The sequence below is a fragment of the Bombina bombina genome, chromosome 1, assembly GCF_027579735.1.
Source record: "Bombina bombina isolate aBomBom1 chromosome 1, aBomBom1.pri, whole genome shotgun sequence".
Classification (NCBI taxonomy): Eukaryota; Metazoa; Chordata; class Amphibia; order Anura; family Bombinatoridae; genus Bombina; species Bombina bombina.
In genome coordinates, this window is record NC_069499.1 from 1,569,342,952 (window position 1) to 1,569,369,891 (window position 26,940).

Genomic DNA, 26,940 nt, shown 5'->3' on the forward strand with positions numbered 1-26,940 from the left:
ACTATGCATATTTTGCTAACAAAATGACAGTTTAAATGTTGTACAAAATAATTTGAGACATTATGCTCTTCAACTATTTAACTGTCATTTTGTTAGTACAATTTAGAACATTTTACAAATCAAGAGTAGTTCAGGAATACGCCTCTTGAAAAACTCTCACAAGAAGTGGTAATGACAAACACTGTGAGGGACTAGATAAGTTTATACTTTTAGGAAATATCAGGCAGACTTGCCGGGTCTATGGTTTTTATCTGCCGTCAAAATCTGTTTCTAAAAGCCTGGTGGAATCCATATTCTTGGCCTCTCTTGCTGTGGCCAATTAGGGACTGACCATATGCAGTTAGCTAACCAATCACCATGTAGAATGTTTGCAGTTCGCTAACCAATCACCACGTAGAATGTTTGCAGTTAGCCAACCAATCACCATGTAGAATGTTGCAGGTTCTCTAGAAGTACAGTTTTTAAAGGTATTTCATTGCAAAGGCAACACAATAAATACTGACTGTGTATTGCAATGTTGTTTTATTTCCTTACGTAAACATTTTGCTGGAGATTAAATTTTGTGTTTAATGTACCTTTAAAGGGACACTAAAGTCAAAATTTAACTTACATGATTCAGATAGAGCAGCAGCTTTCCAAATTATTTCCATTTTCACATTTTGTACATATGCACACTTTCTGAGGTCCCAGCTCCTACTGTTCATATTATATAGGTATACTAGTCTCTGATTCGCTGATGGCTGTCACATGATACAGGGGTGTAGCAAATGAGGAAAAAATACATTTGTAAGAAAAAATCTATTGCTTATTTGAAATTCAGATTAAAGGGACAGTATACACCACATTTCTTATAACTGCACGTAATAGACTCTACTGTAAAGAAGAATATGCACAGATACTGATATAAAATTCCAGTATAAAACCTTTTAAAAACTTACTTACAAGCTACCAGTTTAGCACTATTGAAAATGTTTGGCTGGGACACCCACTGAAATGGGCTGGAAAGTGAAAAGAGCAGACACTCCCCCCTCTCCCCCCTCCCCTGCATATGAAAAGAACCTTTACACAAACAGGAGCCAGCTGGAGTTGGTAGACAATAGTCTACTTCTAAACCTTTGGGGCTTGTTTAGGAGTCTGAAAATCATCTCTAAAACATTTATGCAAAGACAAATACATGTACAATGTCCCTTTAAGTGTTATTGCATTGTTTTTGTGTTATGTACTTGTTACTTGTGCAATTCTACCTCTTACAATCCTTGCTGTGAGTCAGTGCATTTACTGCTCTTCCTGTGTCTTTGCTTCACAACCTGCAGGTACGACCATTTCTCAGTGTTGTGTGAGCTGCTACCTGTAGCAATTCCGTCCCTGGCTGTCTGTCTGCAGATGCTGAGATACGGTAAGGTCAGAAAGTGCTCTGTGTCTAGAGGTAAATGGGGGAGTCTCATCATATTCACTAACTACAGAGAGACACCAACACTGCACCCTGTCATTTCTGTGTAGCGATGAACAGCGGGTACATTCATTATCGGTCCCCTTCTCTTCTCAATCTACACATCATCATTAGGAAAATAAATGCAAAAATCATATATCCCAGGTCTCTGAATCAGAAGGAAATAGGCGTTCTCTACCTTGTTATTTATTTTGTCCACTCTTCCTGTAGTTTAACTTTCGTATTATTCTGCTGTCCCCAAAGAGAGACTGAAGTGCAAATGCAGACTTAGAGACACAACTGTAGTCTTATACCAAGTCCCAGATCCTTTAATAGAGATTAATTTAGTGTATGTAAAAGGCTCCCATAAGGCAACATAATTAATTAATTAAAAACCAGCCTTCCAACACACTCCCCAGTGCTTGCTTATTTTATTTTTGCCACAAAAAAAACAGAAACTAGGACAGAATCTTTGTTATACAAGCAGGGACTTAAGGGGCCTTGTCTCTTGTGTTACTGTAGTTCCTCGAGCAGTGCCATATAAGATAAAATTCAAATAATAGAACAGTGGAGTTTGCTAGCAAACAGAAAGTTTATAAATGTTTTCAAAGTTGTATTTTGTAGGTAAATTTTTGCAGTGCAGTGGTGATGTTTTTCCTGATGTAGCTGTGCAGAACTGGGTACTAAGCGGACCGATCAGGTAATTAAAGTAAACTTTTTCACTGGTCTGGTGTTACTTTGTCCTGCCTAACAGTGCCTATAGTACCCAGTCCTGCACCGCTACATCTACAGCAACCCCCCGCTCAGACCGGCTATCAGTAAGATGACGAAATTGCAAAATTATTTCCTACCTAGTGATTTAAAGCACCGCCAACAGAAGTGCAAACGGGAACACATGGATCGCAAGCACGCTGTGACTGCAAACTGAACAACTAACGAACGCTGGGTGCCAAGGAAGAGTTAAAAGCTACTTATGCACATTACTAGAACACGCAATGAGAATGACTATGCAACGCAGCAAGCACCCGACCCCTAAACCAATGTGCCAACAAACTTGTATACAAATACAATACAGCTTCCTGTAACATCACTTAAACTACGCGTCAACCAATAGGATGAGAGTAGATTAATGCATCTAGTTCTGTAAACAGCCTGCACTCCATGGGAGTGGGGAGGAGTAAGGTGGCGCCGTTGCGCAAAGCAGTCTGCATGCCGTGTGAGAGGGGAGGAGTAAGATGGCGCCACAGCGCAGAACAGTGTATGAGGCTCAGCATAACAACTAATCGATAACCAACTAATCGATAATGAAAATCGTTGAATACGATTTTCATTGTTGATTTTTATTGATTTAATCGATTAGTTGTTTCAGCCCTAGTATTAATATAACTGTGTTCGTTATGCAAAACTGGGGGATGGGTAATAAAGGGATTCTGGAGTAGAATGTCCGTTTAACATTGCGCTGTTGTTTGTTCCAGCAAAAGTCCCTTTCTCTAATCACTGTCATCTTACGCTCTGTGTCCTCAGGCTCGTTCTCTGATAAGGTGATTGCTGCTGTCAAGTCACTTATAGGAATGTCACAAGTGGAAACCGAAAACTTCATCAGGTGATAGTGATATATGTGACTACGTATTGTAAGGTAGTAGGTTAGTTTCACGTGCAAAGGAAATACTTACATTTACTAAGGCAAAATAAATTGTATCAGCTCTGTTTTGTTGTTAGCAGTATTGACATCAGGCACGTAGAGTTTTAAACTTTATTTCAATTATTATAATTATCATTATACTTTATTTATGAAGCTACAACATATTCTGCAGTGCTGTCCATGGGTACAATTAATTTAAATAAAACAAAAATATAAAACTTTGTTTAATTAACAATTATATCTGCCAGTATATTCATTAATTGATCCATTGACATATGTACCCGAACATTTGTCTAAAGTACCCTCCGGCATCAGAGCATAAGGTTTTGAAAAGGAGGAACCAATATAACGCTGCATGAAAGGTTACAGGGATATAAAACCCAATTTTTTTTCTCTCATGATTCAAATAGAGCAGCAATTTTAAGCAACTTTCTAATTTACTCCTATTATCAATTTCTTTCCAATGGCATGGAGAGTCCACAAATCCATTCAATTACTTGTGGGAATTCAACTCCTGGCCAGCAGCTGGAGGCAAAAAAACACCCCAGCAAAGTTTCAAGTATCCTCTCACTACCCACAATTCCCAGTCATTCTTTGCCTTCAAAACATTTTAGGTGATGTGCGAAGAAGGTGTCTGAAGAAATCAAGTTGTTAATCCTTAAATGGGTACCTTTCCCTGCAAGCAAGGATTGGGGTTATGCTGTGTCCATGCAATGCTATTTAGTAGGAGTAATGGTGGCTTTTATCAGTTGGAAGATGGCAAGGTGGTCTTTGCTTACCTTCCAACATTTTTGCTACCCATATGTAGAAAATCAGGGTTGGTTACTCTGTTTTTTCTTTATCTACAGGTCTATGTCAGTGAGAATTCTGTCACACAGAAGGCCGAAACGATCGTCTGGGGTTGCCTTTTCCTTGTTCAGAGGAGAATTGCCTGGTATTTCGGGGCTGGACTGACCATGTCGGTGGGATCAGACTACAGGAAAGTTTTCCTCTGTGAAAAGCACAATTGGGCAGAAAGAAGCTACTACCAGGTGGCAACCGGGCCATAGAACAAGCTATTGATGCTGCTGTTCGTTCCTGGCAGACTGCTTCTCTTTCTGTTTTGCATATGTAAATATGACCCTGGGGATAGTCTCCCTATGGGTGATGGGGGAAACCAGACGTGGACTCCTTGCCCAATGTGCTTAGAGGGTTATGGCTGCACCTCACTGACGAGGCCCACAGAAGGCCGAAACGATCGTCTGGGGTTGCCTTTTCCTTGTTCAGAGGAGAATTGCCTGGTATTTCGGGGCTGGACTGACCATGTCGGCGGGATCAGACTGATATACTACAGGAAAGTTTTAGGCTTGTTTGTATGTATTTTAAAATTAAGTCAGCTGTAGTGTAAACTGAACAGTGTTAAGTTAACCTGTCTCATTTCAAACACTGAGCAATCTTAGCCAGAGAGTATAACATTTTATGCAGATGTAAAAATCTTAGATAAAATGCCTCCTGGCATCTGGAAAGTCCATGCATAAAGGGGCAGTAAACTGGAATGTAATTTATATATATATATATATATATATAAATTTTAAAAAAAATCATATCTGCCAAATGGGCACCTACCATTTGTGTATTGAGGAGGAAACAGTTCTGCATGGTTTTAAATATAGAATTTCTACAAACCAGAATTCGAGATACTTCTTTCATAGCCAGAGGGCTGTGAGTCCCTCCTTGATGATTGATGTATGCCACAGTTGTGACATTGTCTGTCTGAAAACAAATGAACGATTCTCTCTTTAGAGGAGGCCAAGACTGAAGAGCTCTGAAAATTGCACAGAGTTCCAAAATATTGATCGGTAATCTCACCTCCTGAGATTCCCAAACCCCTTGTGCCGTCAGAGACCCCCACACAGCTCCCCAACCTATAAGACTTGCATCTGTTGAGATTACAGTCCAGGTCGGAAGAACAAAAGAAGCCCCCTGAACTAAACGATGGTGATCTGTCCACCACGTCAGAGAGTGTCGTACAATCGGTTTTAAAGATATTAATTGAGATATCTTTGTGTAATCCCTGCACCACTGGTTCAGCATACAGAGCTGAAGAGGTTGCATGTGAAAACGAGCAAAGGGGATCGCGTCCGATGCAGCAGTCATAAGACCTAGAATTTCCATGCATAAGGCTACCGAAGGGAATGATTGTGACTGAAGGTCAAAGATACAGTCATGAACACTGAATCTATCTGGAAACCCAAAAAGGTTACCCTTGTCTGAGGAATCAATTAACTTTTTAGTAAATTGATCCTCCAACCATGATCTTGAAGAAACAACACAAGTCGATTCGTATGAGATTCTGCTAAATGTGAAGACTGAGCAAGTACCAAGATATCGTCCAAATAAGGAAATACCACAATACCCTGTTCTCTGATTACAGACAGAAGGGCACCGAGAACCTTTGTAAAAATTCTTGGAGCTGTTGCAAGGCCAAACGGCAGAGCCACAAACTGGTAATGCTTGTCTAGGAACGAGAATCTCAGAAACGGATAGTGATCTGGATGAATCGGAATATGCAGATATGCATCCTGTAAATCTATTGTAGACATATAATGCCCTTGCTGAACAAAAGGCAGGATAGTCCTTACAGTTACCATTTTGAATGTTGGTATCCTTACATAACGATTCAATATTTTTAGATCCAGAACTGGTCTGAAGGAATTCTCCTTCTTTGGTACAATGAAGAGATTTGAATAAAACCCCAGCCCCTGTTCCAGAATTGGAACTGGCATAATTACTCCAGCCAACTCTAATCTGAAACACATTTCAGAAATGCTTGAGCCTTCGCTGGATTTACTGGGACACGGGAAAGAAAAAATCTCTTTGCAGGAGGCCTTATCTTGAAGCCAATTCTGTACCCTTCTGAAACAATATTCTGAATCCAAAGATTGTGAACGGAATTGATCCAAATTTCTTTGAAAAAACGTAATCTGCCCCCTACCATCTGAGCTGGAATGAGGGCCGCACCTTCATGTGGACTTAGGAGCTGGCTTTGATTTTCTAAAAGGCTTGGATTTATTCCAGACTGGAGATGGTTTCCAAATTGATACCGCTCCTGAGGATGAAGGATCAGGTTTTTGTTTCTTGTTGTGACGAAAGGAACGAAAACGATTATTAGACCTAAATTTACCTTTAGATTTTTTATCCTGTGGTAAAAAAGTTCCTTTCCCTCCAGTAACAGTTGAGATAATAGAATCCAACTGAGAACCAAATCATTTATTACCCTGGAAAGAAAGGGAAAGCAGAGTAGACTTAGAAGACATATCAGCATTCCAAGTTTTAAGCCATAAAGCTATTCTAGCTAAAATAGCTAGAGACATATACCTGACATCAACTCTAATGATATCAAAGATGGCATCACAAATACAATTATTAGCATGTTGTAGAAGAATAATAATGCTATGAGAATTATGATCTGTTACTTGTTGCGCTAAAGCTTCCAACCAAAAAATTGAAGCTGTAGCAACATCCGCTAAAGATATAGCAGGTCTAAGAAGATTACCTGAACACAAGTAAGCTTTTCTTAGAAAGGATTCAATTAGCAAGAGTAGAGACAGCCCCATCAACCTTAGGGATTTTGTCCCAAAACTCTAATCTGTCAGATGGCACAGGATATAATTGCTTAAAACGTTTAGAAGGAGTAAATGAATTACCCAAATTATTCCATTCCCTGGAAATTACTTCAGAAATAGCACCAGGAACAGGAAAAACTTCTGGAATAACTACAGGAGATTTAAAAACCTTATCTAAACGTTTAGATTTAGTATCAAGAGGACCAGAATCCTCAATTTCTAATGCAATTAGGACTTCTTTAAGTAAAGAACGAATAAATTCCATTTTAAATAAATAAATATGAAGATTTATCAGCATCAACCTCTGAGACAGAATCCTCTGAATCAGAAGAACCATTATCAGAATCAGAATGATGATGTTCATTTAAAAAATTCATCTGAAAAATGAGAAGTTTTAAAAGACTTTTTACGTTTACTAGAAGGAGGAATAACAGACATAGCCTTCTTAATGGATTTAGAAACACAATCTCTTATGTTATCAGGAATACTCTGAGTATTAGATGTTGATGGAACAGCAACAGGTAATGTAACTTTACTAAAGGAAATATTATCTGCATTAACAAGTTTGTCATGACATGCAATACAAACAACAGCTGGAGAAACAGATACCAAAAGTTTATAGCAGATACACTTAGCTTTGGTAGCTCCAGCACCAGGCAGCGATTTTCCAGAAGTATCTTCTGACTCAGCTTCAACGTGGGACAACTTGCAATATGTAATAGAAAAAACAACATATAAAGCAAAATTGATCAAATTCCTTAAATGACAGTTTCAGGAATGGGAAAAAATGCCAGTGAACAAGCTTCTAGCAACCAGAAGCAATAAATAATGAGACTTAAATAATGTGGAGACAAAAGTGACGCCCATATTTTTTTAGCGCCAAATAAGACGCCCACATTATTTGGCGCCTAAATGCTTTTGGCGCCAAAAATGACGCCACATCCGGAACGCCGACATTTTTGGTGCAAAAGAACGTCAAAAATGACGCAACTTCCGGCGACACGTATGACGCCGGAAACAGAAAAAAAAATTTGCGCCAAAAAAAGTCTGCGCCAAGAATGACGCAATAAAATGAAGCATTTTCAGCCCCCGCGAGCCTAACAGCCCACAGGGAAAAGTCAAATTTTAAGGTAAGAAAAAAATTGTTTATTCAAATGCATTATCCCAAATATGAAACTGACTGTCTGAAAATAAGGAATGTTGAACATCCTGAGTCAAGGCAAATAAATGTTTGAATACATATATTTAGAACTTTATAAACAAAGTGCCCAACCATAGCTTAGAGTGTCACAGAAAATAAGATTTACTTACCCCAGGACACTCATCTACATGTTTGTAGAAAGCCAAACCAGTACTGAAATGAAAATCAGCAGAGGTAATGGTATATATATAAGAGTATATCGTCGATCTGAAAAGGGAGGTAAGAGATGAATCTCTACGACCGATAACAGAGAACCTATGAAATAGACCCCGTAGAAGGAGATCATTGAATTCAAATAGGCAATACTCTCCTCACATCCCTCTGACATTCACTGCACGCTGAGAGGAAAAACCGGGCTCCAACTTGCTGCGGAGCGCATATCAACGTAGAATCTAGCACAAACTTACTTCACCACCTCCATAGGAGGCAAAGTTTGTAAAACTGATTTGTGGGTGTGGTGAGGGGTGTATTTGTAGGCATTTTGAGGTTTGGGAAACTTTGCCCCTCCTGGTAGGAATGTATATCCCATACGTCACTAGCTCATGGACTCTTGCTAATTACATGAAAGAAAAATTATTTCCTGGCATGGAGAGTCCACGACCTTCCCTTATTTTAAGACGGCTTTTTATCATTTTCTAAACCTCAGTCACCACTATACCCTTTTGTGTCTTCTTCTCTTTCCATAATTCCTCGGCTGAATGACTGGGGATTGTGGGTAGTGGGAGGATACTTGAAGCTTTGCTGGGGTGTTCTTTGCCTCCACCTGATGGCCAGGAGTTGAATACCCACTAGTAATTGAATGGATTTGTGGACTCTCCATGCCAGGAAAGAAAATAATTTATCAGGTACGTATAAATAATGGGGGGGGGTCTTTGTTCTCTTGTTATCTTTATTTGAAAAAGCTGGAATGTAAGCTTAGGAGCTGGCCCATGTTTGGTTTAGTACCCTGTATAGGACTTGCTAATTGGTGGCTACATTTAGACATTTCATTTTCACTAGACTATCCCTTTAATATAATGTTGGTATAATCTCAGCAAAGGGCAGTGTGTTCCATCGTGTTCACAATATATAAAAACCTTTTATGTCAAAAACTTGAAAAACAGATCTGTCCAAGGATGTCTGAAGTGCTCAGTAACAAACTGAATATGATGAACCCAGCTCAGAATACTCATTAAATATCAGTCCTAGCAAAATAAATGCGTAGTTGCGGCTTCTCATAATCACTGTGTCCAGTAACACTATATGCATCTAAAAAACCTAAAAACTAAAGAGTTAAAAGTTTATTAAAACCCCCACTAAGCAGACAGACAGTTTTACAGCATCCTCCCAAAGGGCCCGATAATTAAAGGATCGATGTGTCCGACTAGAAATGTTAATTTATGTCTCTCTAGTCTCTAAATGTTCCCCCTCATAGTACAGACAACTGGCGGTGTTTGTCTCCATAAGAAAGTATAAACTTTAGCTCATTCCAGACACATCGCTAATGAATGCGAATCTCAGCAGGGGGGTATATTTTCAAAAGTTGTGTACATAACATGTAATATGTGTTTTGTAAATCTGAAAATGGATTATGTTTTGTCATAATCAAATCGTTTTTTATGCAAACTAATTTTCTTAGTAAATGACAGTGAGAGTGGTGAAATATGTTAACCTATGCTGGTGTGTATGGTTTAGAGCAGGGCTCGACAAACCCAGGAGCCAGGGAGTCATTGGCTCCTAGAGTTTTACTAATGCACCATTTTGGGTTATTCTCCATATATCTATATGCAAATACAACGGTCTGGCTCCAAAAAGTATTTTTGGCTCCTAATTTTTAAACAAATGTGTCAAGCACTGATTTAGAAACATACCTACAAAGTCTCCTCATTGTAATGCCCATAAAATGCCCACTTAAAGGGATAGTCTATTCAAAATTAAACTTTCATGATTCAGATAGAGCAGCAATGGTAAGCAACATTCTAATTTACTCCTATTAGCAATTTTTCTTCATTCTCTTGGTATCTTTATTTGAAAAGCAAGAATGTTAGCATAGAAGCCGGCCCATTTTTGGTTCAGCACCTGGGTAGTGCTTACTGATTGGTAGCTACATTTAGACACCAATCTGCAAGCACTATCCAGGTGCTGAACCAAAAATGGGCTGGCTTCTAAGCTTACATTCTTGCTTTTTCAAATAAAGATACCAATAGAACGAAGAAAAATTGATAATAGGAGTAAATTATAAAGTTGCTTAAAATTGCTGCTCTATCTGAATCATGAAAGTTTTGACTAGACTAATCCTGTAATGCCTATAGCTTTGCTATGTAGTGCAATGACCATTGTTTGTTAATTTTAAAAAAAAGTATTCATGTTAATAAATATTTTTGTGCTGGGGCATTATGGGTATACTGAGCATGTTTTTATATGGTGTGTTGTGCATATTAATTATACTGTAAAATTGTCTATTATGTATTTCAGCTAACTTTTGGCTAGATTACGAGTTTTGCGTTATGAGCGGTGCGGTGCTAACTTGCACGTTATTGTCACCGCTCACTTCCCTACAGCGCTGGTATTACAGGTTTATAAAAACCCGGCGTTATAAGGCAAAAAGTGAGCGTAGAGCAAAATTGTGCTGCATACCGCACTCCAATATCAGCGCTGCTGAAATCCGTATAGTGGCAGCGATGTTGGGGGCGGCAGATTAGGGGTTAATAAATGTAGGTAGGTGACGGCGATGTTAGGGGCTGCAGATTAGGGGTTAATAATATTTAACTAGTGTTTGCGATGCGGGAGTGCGGCGGTTTAGGGGTTAATATCTTTATTATTGTGGCGGCGATGTCCAGAGAACCAGATTAGGGGTTAATAATTTTATTTTAGTGTTTGCAATGCGGGAGGGCCTCGGTTTAGGGGTTAATAGATAGTTTATGGGTGTTAGTGTACTTTTTAGCACTTTAGTTATGAGTTTTATGTTACAGCTTTGTAGCGCAAAACTCATAACTACTGACTTTCAGTTTACGTTATGGATCTTGACGGTTACGTTACGGCCAAAAAAATGTGCGGTGCAGCTAAACCTGCAAGACTTGTAATACCATCAGTAGTGAAAAAGCAGCTTATGAGCCTGAACGTGGCCTTTTCACCCATACCGCAAAACTCGTAATCTAGCCGTTTGTTTATTGTAAAAAAAGTGTTATTTTGTGCCATGTTTTTTGTTTTTAGAAAATATACAGCAACTTTTCTATTTACAATAGAGAGGCTCTATAAAGTTTGTATTCTGTAAATCTGTTTTTTAAACAATCATGAGATTTGTAACATTGAAACTATTGAGCCGCTGCAGTTGCGCCAAACTGTACGTTCCCACTGTGCAGAACAGTTTAACCTGCAAGATTTTATAAACTGGAAGATATAACCCTTTAATACCCTCTCAAGTATGTTTATCTGGTCTACATTGCTGTGACCAATCATGTAAATGAGCTCCTGCGCGGCTTTAAAGGGACATTAAACATAAATTGTAAGATGCATGAAAAATGTATTTTTATATGTGAGAAGAATTTTGCAATGAATAATGCACCTTTATTTTTTTCAAATGAGCATATTGTTTTATGTTTACTTTTCACTGATTTCCCTGTCCCCCATAACAAATGAACCATTGCTAACCAATCACTAATAGCCATACATATACACTTTATTAGGTACACCTGTTCAATTGCTTGGTAACACAAATTGCTAATCAGCCAATCACATGGCAGCAACTCAGTGCATTTAGGCATCTAGATATGGTGAAGACGACTTGCTGAAGTTCAAACCGAGCATCAGAATGGGGAAGAAAGGGGATTTAAGTGACTTTGAACATAATATGGTTGTTGGTGCCAGACAGCCGGGTCTGAGTATTTAAAAAACTGCTGATCTACTGGGATTTTCACGCACAACCATCTCTAGAGTCAGTTTTTTTTATAACATCTAATATTATTATTGTAGTACCTAAAGATTACAATCTTCAACATTCTCTCTAAAAGTTTTAAGTTAACATATTAAATCCTTCACACAATATAACTAATGAAAAATACCACACCAATAATAAAAAGTATAGAATATTCAATTACAAAAATAAATGCAGATCATAATCTCTGTTCAATCTTTTTGTATGTTGAGTACCAGATGCTGGATCCACCAAACTTCTCTCTGTTTAAAGGGACATGAAAGCCAATTTTTTTCTTTCGTGATTTAGAAAAAGCATGTAATTTTAAACAACTTTCTAATTTGCTTCTATTATCTAATGTGCTTCATTCTCTTGATATCACTTGCTGAAAAGCATATCTAGATATGCTCAGTAGCTGCTGATTGGTTGCTGCACCTAGAGGCCTTGTGTGATTGGCTCACACATGTGCATTGCTATTTCTTCAACAAAGGATATCTAAAGAATTGAGCAAATTAGATAATAGAAGTAAATTGGAAAGTTGTTTAAAATTGCATGCCCTATCTGAATCATGTAAGTTTAATTTTGACTAGACTGTCCCTTTAAGCATTAATTCTCTATTACTTCCCTTGTAATTTTGCTATATGGTCTATCACCTAAAACCTAAGTTGGCTCACTTTATGGCCCGCTGTGGTAAAGTGTGCAGAGACTGGCAATGTCATATCCCCATTTCTTATGTAGGATTTGTGTGCACTGATCCGATCCTTAAGTGGAATAAATTTCAGATGTATTCTACAGCAAAAGGAAGCAAAATAAATAGTGAATATTGCATTAAGGCTTTACTTTCCATAATAAATCATTTTATTCATTGTTGAAATGTTGAGTTTAATGGTCCTATTTTTGGTCCCTGTTGCTTTTATGTAAAAATGGTGCTTGTTCCACGCTCCCTAAAGTGGCCAAAAAAGCAAATTCTCCAATCCGCAAATAAAATAGCTGCTTTAAGCAACTTGCAGCATTTAGAAAAAAAACCTGAGTCACAGAATGTGTTGGTCTTGTTAAGGGAACGTTGGACAAGCGTGATTATACATTACATTGTCTTTTTTTCACTGCAATCATTTAAAGGGACTGTCTACTCCAGAATTGTTATTGTTTAAAAAGCTAGATAATCCCTTTATTACCCATTCCCCAGTTTTGCATAACCAACACAGTTATATTAGTACACTTTTTACCTCTGTAATTACCTTGTATCTAAGCCTCTGCAGCCTGCCCCCATATCTCAGTGCTTTTTACAAACTTGCATTTTAGCCAATCAATGCTCTCTCATAAGTAACTCCACGGGCCTGATCACAATGTTATCTATATGACACACATGAACTTATGCCCTCTAGCTGTAAAAAATGTCAAATGCATTCAGATAAGAGGCAGCCTTCAAGGGTTTAGAAATTAGCATATGAGCCTAACTAGGTTTAGCTTTCAACAAAGAATACCAAAAGAACAAAGCAAATTTGGTTATAAAAGTGAATTAAAAAATTGCATGTCCTATCTTAATCATTAACGTTTAATTTTGCCTAGACTGTCCCTTTAATGGTTATTTATTTAATATTACTTTAAGTAACACGAGTTGTGTGAATATTTTGCCTTAAAGTGAAGGTAAAGTAAAATGTACTGTATTAAAGAATTCAATATTTCAATGCAAAATAATAGTAGTTTCATTCATGATTATTTTTATACCTCAATATAAATTTAGAATTCTTAGATTATTCTCATCGATCCGGCTCCCAGTAAATCAACCCGTTTTTTTTGGGTTTTTTTCTGTACAACGATCACGTTGTTTGAAGAGCCAATTGATTGTCTGGCCGTTAGGCGGCCGTCAATTGACGTCAGCATGTTTAGTACAGTATGCGCATGCGTAGCCTTCTCTTGTTCTTTGCGGCCAAGCGAGCGCGATCTCGTTTCGCGCATGCGCACAAAGAAATTTTTGGGCAAGCAGTGAAAGCCCATCTCATCAAGAACGGCAACAAAATATGCGCATGCGCAGTTCCTCCATGCTCGATGTGCACGAGCTTATTAGACACGTATAGAGCGGGTGGGACCGCTCTATACGTCACAGCATCACAAACCAGGAAATGGAGGATGGGAGGAGATTCTGCAGGGAACGGTATGAGAAATCAAGTTAAAAATATACCGAAATAAATACATTAGTTTAAAAAACAAACCTAGCGACTGTATTTGAATAAGTAAAAGGTACATAAATTCAATAGTTAATTAACCTAACTTTACCTTCACTTTAATAGTGATCCTACAGGGACCTTTCCAGGTAGCGATGTCTTCTCACTCGTTGCTCATGTCACCTTCTTCCTGAAGCCGTCGGTGAAAGACGTTCTGGAAGGAAACCGGTAAGTGCTTAGAAAGTAAGTACGCATCTTATTCGCTCTTCGGCCTCCTCATATACATATCTACAAATACACACAAATATATATATATATATATATATATATATATATATATATATATATATATATATATAGAGAGAGAGAGAGAGAGAGAGAGAGAGAGAGCAATTTGTTTGCCAGAGTGCTGAAATACATAACTCCACAGCAGGAAGTGAATCACTTTTTATTGGCCACTGTCTTGTACAAAGGAAATCTGCAAACAGTAAAACAACACAGATTATTCATTACATCACCAGACTATCCCCTAGATCAGAGCTTTCCAAACTTGTCATGTTGGTGACACACTGTTTAGACGTGCATCATTTCGTGACACAGTAATTCCGTTGTACTAGCAAACCGGAAGTTAAACTAACTTGTTATAAGAGATACGAACACCAATAACTACTTACCATTTTAATGGGATATATGAGGTTGATGAGATGAACACAGTTTATGAATATTTGGTGGAATATTAGATAAAGATACTCACATTTCATCATCAAGCATTTTTAAGCTTCACAATTGCATGTAGTAGAAAACTGCACAATAATTTTTAATGCTTTTTTAGCTATGTTTGGATGCATTTTTGAAAGAGCCTAGTAAAAATAAATGGCAGAAAACAAATTCTAAGTGCCATGTGGTGGGGGGCTTGCTGTTTGCCACATTGGGTTTGGGAGGGTGACCTACCTTCAGCTGCATGGGTGACAGCCTGGAGCTGCGCTCACCCGGGTGATTGGGAGCACACTGATTCTCCACACAATTTGCCAAGATGGCAGACGGCCCGCTAAGTGCAGTCCAAGTCCAGGACCTCTGGGGGACTCCTCTGTTCAGCACAGCCGAGAGTTGGGGGTGGTGTAAATCCTTGCACTGTTCTTCTCACTCTAATCTACACTCCACGTTCTTCTTCCACACACCTCGCCCTACCGCTCCAACACCGCCAGTCACAATAGCAGAGCTTCTTTAGGAAGTTCTGGGGGAAGGACCAAGGGAAGCAGACGCGAGTAAGGGAGCTCTGCGGTGCCCTTCCACAAAATGTTCTGCATTTCACGAGACACCTACACCACACTGCTGCCGACACACTAATGTATCATGGCGCACTGCCCTAGATAGTGCAATGACTGAGCACTTATAAAATCTCATGTTGCTGCTCTCTGAATATTAGGTCATTTCCTTAGTTCTTATATAAAGAATATCACAGCCTGGCTCTCTCATACTTCTCTATATAGTGATCTGCAATGACTGAGCACTGATAAAAGCTGCCCTCTGAATATTAGGTCATTTCCTCTGTTCTTATATAAAGAATATCACAGCCTGGCTCTCTCATACTTCTCTATATAGTGATCTGCAATGACTGAGCACTGATAAAAGCTCATGTTGCTGCTCTCTGAATATAATTTTAGAAATAAAAAGAATGTTTTTGTTGTTTTTTAAACCTGAGATCAGAAGCTTGACCATGGACCAGATGCTGATATCAGTTTATATGGAGCCCCTGATTGGTGCATATGTTACACATAAATCACCAGCGGTGTGTGAGAAGCATAGGCTGCTGTGTATAAGACTTCAGAAGGATAAAATGCTGATTCAGCCCAGCCAGGAATCAGACCAGCAATGCAGAGGTTTAAACACATATTACAGGTGGCCAATTAATGAGCTATCTCACCGGCTAAACAAAGGCTTGTACTTGTCACGAGCACACCTTGTGATACGTAAGTAGTCCCACTCCTAACACTTCAAATGGCAAATGCGAACTTGCTTAAAGGGATACTGAACCCAAATGTTTTCTCTCGTAATTCAGATAGAGCAGTAATTTTAAGCAACTTTCTAATTTACTTCTATTATCAATCCTTCTTCATTCTCTTGCTATCTTTATTTGAAAAAGCAGGAATGTAAGCTTACGAGCCAGCCCATCTTTGCTTCAGCACCTGGGTAGCGCTTGCTGATTGGTGGCTAAATACAGCCACAAATCGGCAGGCGCTACCCAGGTGCTGAACCTAAAATGGGCCGGTTCTTAAGCTTACATTCCTGTTTTTTCAAATAAAGATACCAAGATAACAAAGAAAAATTGATAATAGAAGTGAATTTAAAAATTGCTTAAAATTACTGCTCTATCTGAATCAAGAAAACATTTGGGTTCAGTGTCCCTTTAACCCCTTAAGGGACGGGCATTTCAGACAAAAACTTCCCCAAAAGACCAGAGCATTTTTAGCATTTTTGCCATCACTACATTAAAACATAGAGCCCTTTTTATATTTATCTATCAAAACTATATATTTTTTTTAGTAGACAACTCAAAGTATTGATCTAGGCCCATTTTGGTATATTTCATGCCACCATTTCACCATCAAATGCGATCAAATAAAAAAAATTGTTAACTTTTTCACAATTTTAGGTTTCTCACTGAAATTATTTACAAACTGCTTGTGCAATCATGGCACAAATGGTTGTAAATGCTTCTTTGGGATCCCCTTTGTTCAGAAATAGCAGAGTTATATGGCTTTGGCATTGCTTTTTGGTAATTAGAAGGCCGCTAAATGCTGCTGCGCTCCACACTTGTATTATGCCCAGCAGTGAAGGGGTTAATTAGGTAGCTTGTAGGGTTAATTTAGCTTTAGTGTATAGGTTACCCTCCCACCCCCTGATCCCCCTAATCCCTCTCAAACAGTTCTCTTCCTTCCCCCACAATGGTCACCCCATCGTAAAGGGACACTGAACCCAAATTTTTTCTTCCGTGATTCACATAGAGCATGACATTTTAAGCAACTTTCTAATTTACTCCTATTATCATATTTTCTTCATTCTCTTGGTATCTTTATTTGAAATGCAAGAATGTAAGTTTAGATGCCGGCCCATTTTTGGTGAACAACCTGGGTTGTTCTTGCTGATTGGTGGATAAATTCATCCACTAATAAAAAAGTGCTGTCCAGAGTACTCAACCCAAAAAAAGCTTTCTTTTTCAAATAAAGATAGCAAGAGAACGAAGAAAAATTGATAATAGGACTAAATTAGAAAGTTACTTAACATTGCATGCTCTATCTGAATCACAAAAGAAAAAATTTGGGTTCAGTGTCCCTTTAACCCCTTAATGACCGAGGACGTGCAGGGTACGTCCTCAAAAAAAAGGCAGTTAACCGCCTGAGGACGTACCCTGCACGTCCTCGGTTTGGAAAGCAGCTGGAAGCGATCCTGCTCGCTTCCAGCTGCTTTCCGGTTATTGCAGTGATGCCTCGATATCGAGGCATCCTGCAATAACCATTTGTAGCCATCCGGTGCAGAGAGAGCCACTCTGTGGCCCTCTCTGCACCGGACATTAACGGCTACGTTCGTTGGTGGGTGGGAGCCGGTATGGGAGGTGGGTGGCGGCCATCGATGGCCTTTGTGATGCGGAGGGGGGGCGGGATCGGGGGCGGGGACGACCGGGGGGACGCGCACGGACGCGCGCGCGTGCACGGGGAGGCCGGGGGGGGGGGGTGCAGGGGGAGGGAGCGGGTGGGAACCACTACCTACAGAAAATGTTTATGTTAGAAGTGGGGATCAAAGGGGTTAATATGGTTTTTTTGGTGATCGGTTTGGCTGGTGGGGTATTGGACTGTGGGGGGGAAGCTACACTACAGAAACAAAAAGTAAAACATAAAAAATAAAACATTTTTATTTGCAAACTGGGTACTGGCAGACAGCTGCCAGTACCCAAGATGGCCCCAATAAGGCAGAGGGGGAGGGTTAGGGAGCTATTTTGGGGGGATCAGGGAGGTTGGGGGCTAAGGGGGGACCCTACATAGCAGCATATGTAAATATGCTTAAAAAAAATTTTTTTTTTTTTTTTTATACCTTTTATTTTAGTACTGGCAGACTTTCTGCCAGTACTTAAGATGGCGGGGACAATTGTGGGGTGGGGGAGGGAAGAGTGCTGTTTGGGAGGGATCAGGGGGTGGGATGTGTCAGGTGGGAGTCTGATCTCTACACTAAAGCTAAAATTAACCCTGCAAGCTCCCTACAAACTACCTAATTAACCCCTTCACTGCTGGCCATAATACACATGTGATGCGCAGCAGCATTTAGCGGCCTTATAATTACCAAAAAGCAACGCCAAAGCCATATATGTCTGCTATTTATGAACAAAGGGGATCCCAGAGAAGCATTTAAAACCATTTGTGCCATAATTGCACAAGCTGTTTGTAAATAATTTTAGTGAAAAACCTAAAGTTTGAAAAAGTGAACAATTTTTTTTTATTTGATTGCTTTTGGCGGTGAAATGGTGGCATGAAATATACCAAAATGGGCCTAGATCAATACTTGGGGTTGTCTACTACACTACACTAGAGCTAAAATTAACCCTAGAAGCTCCCTACATGCTCCCTAATTAACCCATTCACTGCTGGGCATAATACACGGTTGGTGCGCAGTGGCATTTAGCAGCCTTCTAATTACCAAAAAGCAAAGCCAAAGCCATATATGTCTGCTATTTATGAACAAAGGGGATCCCAGAGAAGCATTTACAACCATTTATTCCATAATTTCATGAGTTGTTTGTAAATAATTTCAGTGAGAAACCTAAAGTTTGTGAAAAAATTTGTGAAAAAGTAAAATAATTTTTTTATTTGATCGCATTCGGCGGTGAAATGGTGCCATGAAATATACCAAAATGGGCCTAGATCAATACTTTGGGATGTCTTCTAAAAAAAAATATATACATGTCAATGGATATTCAGAGATTCCTGAAAGATATTAGTGTCCCAATGTAACTAGCGCTAATTTTGAAAAAAAGTGGTTTGGAAATGGCAAAGTGCTACTTGTACTTATAGCCCTATAACTTGCAAAAAAAGTAAAGAACATGTAAACATTGGGTATTTCTAAACTCAGGGACAAAATTTAGAAACTATTTAGCATGGGTGTTTTTTGGTGGTTGTAGATGTGTAACAGATTTTGGGGGTCAAAGTTAGAAAAAGTGTGTTTTTTTCCATTTTTTCCTCATATTTTATAATATTTTTTATAGTAAATTATAAGATATGATGAAAATAATGGTATATTTTGAAAGTCCATTTAATGGCAAGAAAAACGGTATATAATATGTGTGGGTACAGTAAATGAGTAAGAGGAAAATTACAGCTAAACACAAACACCACAAAAATGTAAAAATAGCCTTGGTCCCAAACGGACAGAAAATGGAAAAGTGCTGTGGTCATTAAGGGGTTAAGTACTGGCAGAAAGTCTGCCAGTACTAAAATAAAAGGCTTTTTTTTATCATTTTTTTTTATTTATATATATTTTCTGCAGTGTAGGATCCCCCCAACCTCCCTGATCCCCCCAAACAGCTCTCTAACCCTCCCCCCTCTACCTATTAGCCGCCATCTTAAGTACTGGCAGACAGATTTTTTTTCTGTTGTGTAGCTGCCCCCCCTCATTACCATACCCCCCTCCCCCTCCCAGATCGCTTTCCCACCCTCTACCCCACTTTTCACTATATCAACTCCCTCTCCCTGCTTCCCACTCACTGCGGCTCCACACTTTTTTTTTTCCGTTGCGTAGCGGTCCCGCCCCTCCTGCCCCCTCTAGCGATGGGCCGCCCACCCGCCTCCCTCCTTACCCTCCCACCCACCAACGATCAGCACCACCGCCACTCGAGGGGCATGCAGAAATAGCTGGATCTCGCTATATTTAGCGAGATCACAGCAGAGAGAAGCCCAGGACTGCAGCTTCGTACTATCAAAATGATCTAATTTTATTGGTCTTTATTTAAACAGTGCTGCTTTTGATGAGCACATACTGCAGTAGGCTCAGGAGGATGCACGTTTGTAACAATGTTTGGGAAAAGAGATGCAAAAGCAAAAAAAAAAAAAAATAGTGTGATATTGTCAGCACTTTATAAGAAAAAAAGATTTGCAGAACCATTACAAACATTTTAAGCTTCGGTGAAGTTAGCCTGATATAGACTTTATGTTTCTGGGAATTATTAAAAGTTTTTTTAATGATATACTTTAAATAACGTTACTTTAAACAATGTATTTTATGCAAATAATATGCAGTTTAAATGGGGGTTTTAAATGTGTTATAAGAAAGAATGGAAGATGTGGTGTTCCCAGCGGCATAGAGACAAATACTAAATAGATCCAGCACAGCTCTTCCAAGCATGATAGAATCCCAGCTATTTCAGCAGGTTATTAAAGGGACAGTGTACTGCAAAATGTACTCCTTATTAAAAGGATAGAAAAGTGTGCATGGGAAGCAAAAATGCTTCTAGTATAAGTTATTAGTGGTTTTCAGTGGCATATGCACATATGCAGTAAGGGTCTGTGCACCAGTATCTGAGCAAAGCACCTTCTCAGAGGCAGCAGTGGTTGTATGACACTATACTGAATTTTTCAATACTTAAGTGTTGGCTATAGAAAAGCTATGTGCACATTACCAGCAGAGGAAATTACACTCCCAGTGGGGGGGTAGGAGAGATAAGTAATATCTCTTGGCTTGTGACATTCTATAAGAAATCTCTCACATACTATGAAGCCCTTATCCTAATTCTATAAAGGCAGTTTTTACCTTGAGAACAGTGTGTCCCGCGGGTGTTCCCTGCTTTTAAGTATATGAAGGGGTTGCAAACATTACACTAGTGCTCACAAAAATTGTATAAAAGGAATAAATGAGATATTGGAATAAAAATATTATATTGTGTAATCTCATAAATTGTAATAATGAGACTTCCAGAAGGCGGCACACCAGAACACACTCCAGCTCTTACCAAATCTATGTCTTGTGAGTTTGCCACTGAAATCCAATGCCATCTGCATCTCGCTTGGCAGCATTTGTGCCCGGTAACCACAGCAGGGAACGTTTCATATTCTCTATCCTGGAGATCATTTACTAGTCACTAGCTCAGCGGTTCATCTCCGTGTCAGCCATTTGCTAGCAGGAGAGCTTTTGCTGTGACTGAACGTTTTATTATTTACTTGCTCAACTCATGAGGAGGTCTGAGTTGTTCGACAAATCCCCCGAAATATTAGAGTCTGCTTATACTTCTGATGAAGCCAAACGTGAGCTCTGGAAGTCATCACTACCTACCTCTTATCTACACACTGAGCGCCTGGATGGCACACTGCCAGAGTTACAATCCAGCAGCACTGTAGTCCTCTGGAATGAATCCATCACACCCAATCCTTTGGCAGAAGTACCTGCTCTGGAACAGATGTGATATCAGAGCAACATTACATCATGGAGTCAGAGGTGGAGTCTGTGAATGACCCTCTATTTTACTGTCACACTGGATGTTCCTGCTGCTGAATGTCATGTTGAGGGGAGTGCATGCTGGGGCATTTCTACGGACTGCGCTACAGTTTATAGGGCAGTGTGTGCTGACCGCACTGGACTTTGCACTGTGCCCCTTGATGTTTGTGGCCAGTACAACGACAATCACATTTTCCATTAAGCAACCTTGGCATGGTAACTCTCCTGGGTGAAACTGAGGGCAAGAATAGGTTAAATTATTTTTATGTTGTCCACAGAAATAGTTTTACTACCTTTTAGTTAGACTCTTATCTTTTGACGTTAGATCGTTGTCTCTGTTTGATAGATGTTCTACTAAAGCAAATTGCACGGTGACTATAGACAGCACCTAGCCTGTTTTATTGTCACTTTATTATTCTGTTACATTTTCTGTCTGCAATTTGCAGCGTAAACGTTTAGTACATAAATGCTTCAGTATGTCATAACTTATAGTTTGTTTGTTTTTCTGGGTTACAGTCTGGATGACATTTCATTTACTACTCAATAAGTCCAGCTCTCTGTTTTCCAGCCAACAAACATCACAGGTGTAATGACCTTCTGCAATATATAGTGTCACAATAGCTATGTTCATTTGATAAAATCTATCTGTTTCACAGAGTCTCAATATTAACCTCTGGGTTTACAACACAGAGTAAGACAAAATTTACCATTATGATACCTTGTAGAAATGTAAGAGTTAACCTCTGGGTTTACTATAGTCATTATTCTTTCCCCAAACTATCAAACCCTTTTGTGTTACTATACTAAACTCTTATATACAACCTTAAACATTCCTGATATTGTACCGCACTCACTGGAACACATTTACATGCACTATTGTCTTCTGCAACCATAGTATAATAGGTGGAAGGTTGTTTTAAGTTTAATAAAAATGTCTACAATATTTCCAAATGATAGAATGTAGGGCCCGGGTTGTGCTACGTTTATAATATTGTCAGATTATTGACTTCTGATTCTCTTTATGTATTAGTCTTTGTGTATCTTGCTTGACTTTTCATTATGTAATATAAAGTTTGTTTGTTTCCTTTCCCTCTTTATAATACAGGTATACAGCGGGTTAGGGACCGGAGCCCCCTGTAAAGTGAAAACCGCATTAAAGTGAAACAAGGAGGTTTTAGCTTTCTTTTCACTTGCCAGAGTGTTTAAAAACATGTTTGAACTAACATATTTTTGGGGTGCAATAGCGCTACGTTTAGTTTAACACTAGCATAGCACAATATTCAATTAGTAGTCAATAAATACTGTACCTGTAAAATAGTGACAATTACTGTAGTAAAATTTGCTAGACTATAGCACTGACACAGATTGCACTGCAATGCTATAAACAGAGTGAACTGCGCATAACAAAATGGTGCCAGTCACTTTTCTCACAATCTCACGATGATTACAGCACTGTTTTAAAATCCTTGGAGGTGGAACTTCAGCTCCACAAAGCGCTGTATTAGCGAAGCGCTGTAAAGTGAGGTATACCTGTATAAGTTACTTAAAGGGACAGTAAAGTCAATGGTTCAGATAGTATGCAATTTTAAACAACTTTCTAATTTATTTTTATTATCAAATTTGCTTAATTTTTTGATATCCTCTGTTGAAGAGTAAATCTAGGTAAACTGATAGGAGCTCAGGAACATGCACATGTCTGTAGCAGTCTATGGCAGCAACATTGTAATAAACTGCGATAAACATTGTTGCAAACAGCACTGCCAGATTTTTACTTTACTGTACCTTTAAAGGACCACTTAAAGTGAAGGTAAACTTTCAAGAATGAGTGCCCGTTTTTAAAAAATACTATTAAAAACAGGGGCACTTTCATTCATGAAAGTTTACATTTCACCCGTTTTCTTAAAATACCTTTTCTTCTTGAAGCCGCTCCAGCGCTACACCAGCCCGTCGCAAGCCTCTTCATACGTCAGCAATGATGATTCCGGCATTCTCCAATCATGGCTTTCCCCCGGCTGGGGGAATTATTGCCTGAGGCAACGCCATGATTGGAGGAAGCCGGTTTCGTCATTGCTGGGTAAGTTAACCAGGAAGAAGCCGGTGGGGGCATCGGTGTTGCACATTTGCGCTCGCGTGCAATGCAGAACGGCGATCCGGCGTTTCAGAAGAAAAAGGTAAATATATTTTCTCTTACATGGTGTATCCAGTCCACGGATTCATCCTTACTTGTGGGATATTCTCAATCCCTGCAGGAAGTGGCAAAGAGAGCACACAGCAGAGCTGTCCATATAGCTCCGCTCAGGCTCCGCCCCCCCAGTCATTCTCTTTGCCGCTCTAACAAGTAGCATCTCCACGGGAGGGTAAAGAGTATGTGGTGTTAGATTTGTAGTTTTTATTTCTTCAATCAAGAGTTTGTTATTTTAAAATAGTGCCGGTTTGTACTATTTACTCTGAGGCAGAAAGTGATGAAGATTTCTGCTGAGAGGAAAAAGATTTTAGCATGTTGTAACTAAAATCCATTGCTGTTCCCACACAGGACTGTTGAGTACCGGAGAACTTCAGTTGGGGGGAACAGTTTGCAGGCTTAACTGCTTCAGGTATGATCAGTCATTTTTTTTCTAACAAGACTTGGTAATGATAGAAGACTGACAGAAATCCCCATGTGGGAAGGTAAGCCATATTCTCAGACTCAGTATAGAAGGATGGCTTGGTTAAAAGGGCTTAAATCACTGGTGGACACTGTTATGGGGAAAATCGATTATTTTTTAATATAATCTGATGTTTGCACAAGTGTTTGTCATGTTTGGAACACTTTATAGGGGTTTTATACGCCTGGCATAATTTTAGACACCTAAATTGACTCAGGAAGGCCCCACAACTCCAGAGTGAAGAGGGAGGGGGCCTAATTTTCGCGCTTCAGTTGCGCAGTTGTTTTGCAAGTCAGCTTCATGCAGCTTCACATGTAGAGTCCAGAGATTGCAGAAGGACTTCAGGGAGGCTTATTTGGTTCCAAAACTAATCCCCAAGGAAGGTAGGGCCACAGCAGAGACTGTGGCATCGTGCTGTAGTGTGTTAAACCGGTGGCAGCTTCAATTTGCTTGAAACTTGGTGTGCAATCTTTTCAAAGCATTAGGATCATATGGTGTGAATTTCATAAAGATCGGATGTTTTTTTGAGATTTGGTAAAAAAGTGGGTGCTTTTTATTATTTAAAGGCACAGTAACGTTTTTTCAAAAAGTGTATTTTTTTGTATTTAAGTGCTATCTAAGTCTGTCTAACATGTCTGAGCCTACAGATAGACCTTGTTCTATGTGTTTGAAAGCCATGGCGGTACCCCCATTGCATTTGTGTTTAAAGTGTGCTAAGGTATCTAAACATTTTAATGACCATGCAGTAACACTTAAAAATGTAGCCCAAGATGATTCTTTGACGAAAGGTAATGAGGATAGTCCTCCTTCCTCTCCCCATGTGTCTACACCAGTTACACCCGCGCAAGCGTTGCCTAGTACCTCTAGCGCATTGGCCCCTTTTACATTACAATAATTAGCAGCAGTCATGGATAATTCCCTTGCGGCATTTTTATCCAAACTGCCAGTTTTTCCAAAAAAGCGTGATAACTCAGTTTTAAGAACAGAGGATGAGCAATCAGAAGCTTTGGATGATTTATCTGTAGTACCCTCACAACACTCTGAAGTGGCAGTGAGGGATGGTCTGTCCGAGGGAGAAATTTCTGACACAGGAAAAATTTCTCAGCGGGCAGAGTCAGATTCATTAGCGTTTAAATTTAAGCTGGAACACCTCCGCGTCCTGCTTAAGGAGGTTTTGGCTACGCTAGATGATTGTGACCCCATGGTGGTCCCAGAAAAGTTGTGTAAAATGGACAGATTTTTAGAAGTCCCTGTATACACTGATGCGTTTCCGATCCCGAAGAGGGTGGCGGATATTGTGACTAAGTAGTGGGAGAGACCAGGTGTACCTTTTGTTCCCCCCCCTATCTTTAAGAAAATGTTCCCCATAAATGACCCCAGGCGGGACGCGTGGCAGATGGTCCCTAAGGTGGAGGGAGCAGTTTCAACACTTGCTAAGCGTACAACTATACCAATAGAAGACAGTTGTGCTTTTAAAGACCCTATGGATAAAAAATTGGAAGGTTTGCTGAAGAAAATGTTTGTTCAGCAAGGTTTTCTTCTCCAGCCAATTGCCTGCATTATTCCTGTAACTACTGCAGCGGCTTTTTGGTTTGAGGCGCTGGAGGAGTCGCTCCAGAGGGAGACTTCATATGACGAAGTCATGGATAGAATTCACGCTTTAAAGCTGGCTAATTCTTTTATCACTGATGCCGCTTTCCAATTAGCTAAGTTAGCGGCGAAAAATTCAGGTTTTGCCATTATGGCGCGAAGAGCGCTTTGGCTCAAATCATGGTCGGCTGATGTGTCGTCCAAAACAAAATTACTAAACATTCCTTTCAAGGGAAAGACCCTTTTTGGTCCCGAGTTGAAAGAAATTATCACGGATATCACTGGGGGGAAGGGTCATGCCCTCCCGCAGGATAGACCGTTTAAGGCCAAAAACAAGGCTAATTTTCGCTCCTTTCGCCTGTGCCTGCTGCCAAGACAGCATGAAGGAGTAGCCCAAGATCCAGGACCGGATCTAGTAGGGGGCAGACTTTCTCTCTTTGCCCAGGCTTGGGCAAGAGATGTTCCAGATCCCTGGGCATTAGAAATTGTTGCTCAGGGGTATCTTCTAGAATTCAAGGACTCTCCCCCAAGGGGAAGGTTCCACATTTCTCGTTTGTCTTCAGACCAAACAAAGAAACAGGCGTTCTTACTCTGTGTCGAAGATCTTCTAAAGATGGGAGTGATACACCCAGTTCCAATTGCAGAACAAGGACTGGGATTTTACTCAAATCTGTTTGTAGTTCCCAAGAAGGAAGGAACTTTCAGGCCAATCCTGGATCTAAAAAATCTAAACAAATTCCTCAGAGTTCCATCTTTCAAAATGGAAACTAGTCGGACAATCTTGCCGATGATCCAGGAAGGTCAATATATGACTACCGTGGATCTAAAGGATGCGTACCTACATATTCCTATCCACAAAGATCATCATCAGTTCCTAAGGTTCGCCTTTCTGGACACGCATTACCAGTTTGTGGCCCTTCTTTTCGGGTTGGCCACCGCTCCCAGAATTTTCACAAAGGTGCTAGGGTCCCTTCTAGCGGTACTAAGACCGCGGGGCATTGCAGTAGCACCTTACCTAGACGACATCTTAATACAGGCGTCGTCTTTTCACAGAGCAAAGGCTCATACGGACATTGTTCTGGCCTTTCTAAGGTCTCACGGGTGGAAGGTGAACGTAGAAAAAAGTTCTCTGTCCCCGCTCACAAGGGTTCCCTTCCTGGGAACACTAATAGACTCGGTAGAAATGAAAATCTTTCTGACAGAAGTCAGTAAGTCAAAACTTTTGAATACTTGCCGAGTTCTTCATTCCATTCCTCGGCCTTCTGTGGCTCAGTGCATGGAGGTAATCGGCCTCA

The 26,940-nt window shown here is 39.8% G+C and overlaps 1 protein-coding gene and 1 long non-coding RNA gene across 3 annotated transcripts in view; one reads left to right on the forward strand and one right to left on the reverse strand.

The window, feature by feature from the left end:
- Positions 1-21,392, reverse strand: part of LOC128656105 (uncharacterized) — a 46,633-nt gene extending 25,241 nt beyond the window's left edge. Inside the window, exons 1-2 of one of the 2 annotated variants that reach the window (XR_008401972.1) lie at positions 21,249-21,392; positions 14,047-14,148 (exon numbers count right to left, since the gene is read on the reverse strand). This is a non-coding gene — a long non-coding RNA (uncharacterized LOC128656105). Of the gene's footprint in view, positions 1-14,046; positions 14,149-20,928; positions 21,192-21,248 lie in introns of those variants that run through there. The other variant, XR_008401971.1, reaches the window with a different exon arrangement.
- Positions 1-26,940, forward strand: part of HEXD (hexosaminidase D) — a 93,881-nt gene that overhangs the window by 40,630 nt on the left and 26,311 nt on the right. The window contains exons 9-11 of the mRNA XM_053709780.1: positions 1,314-1,396; positions 2,954-3,032; positions 14,061-14,162. Of these exons, the coding sequence (XP_053565755.1) occupies positions 1,314-1,396; positions 2,954-3,032; positions 14,061-14,162 (264 nt within the window). The remainder of the gene's footprint in view (positions 1-1,313; positions 1,397-2,953; positions 3,033-14,060; positions 14,163-26,940) is intronic.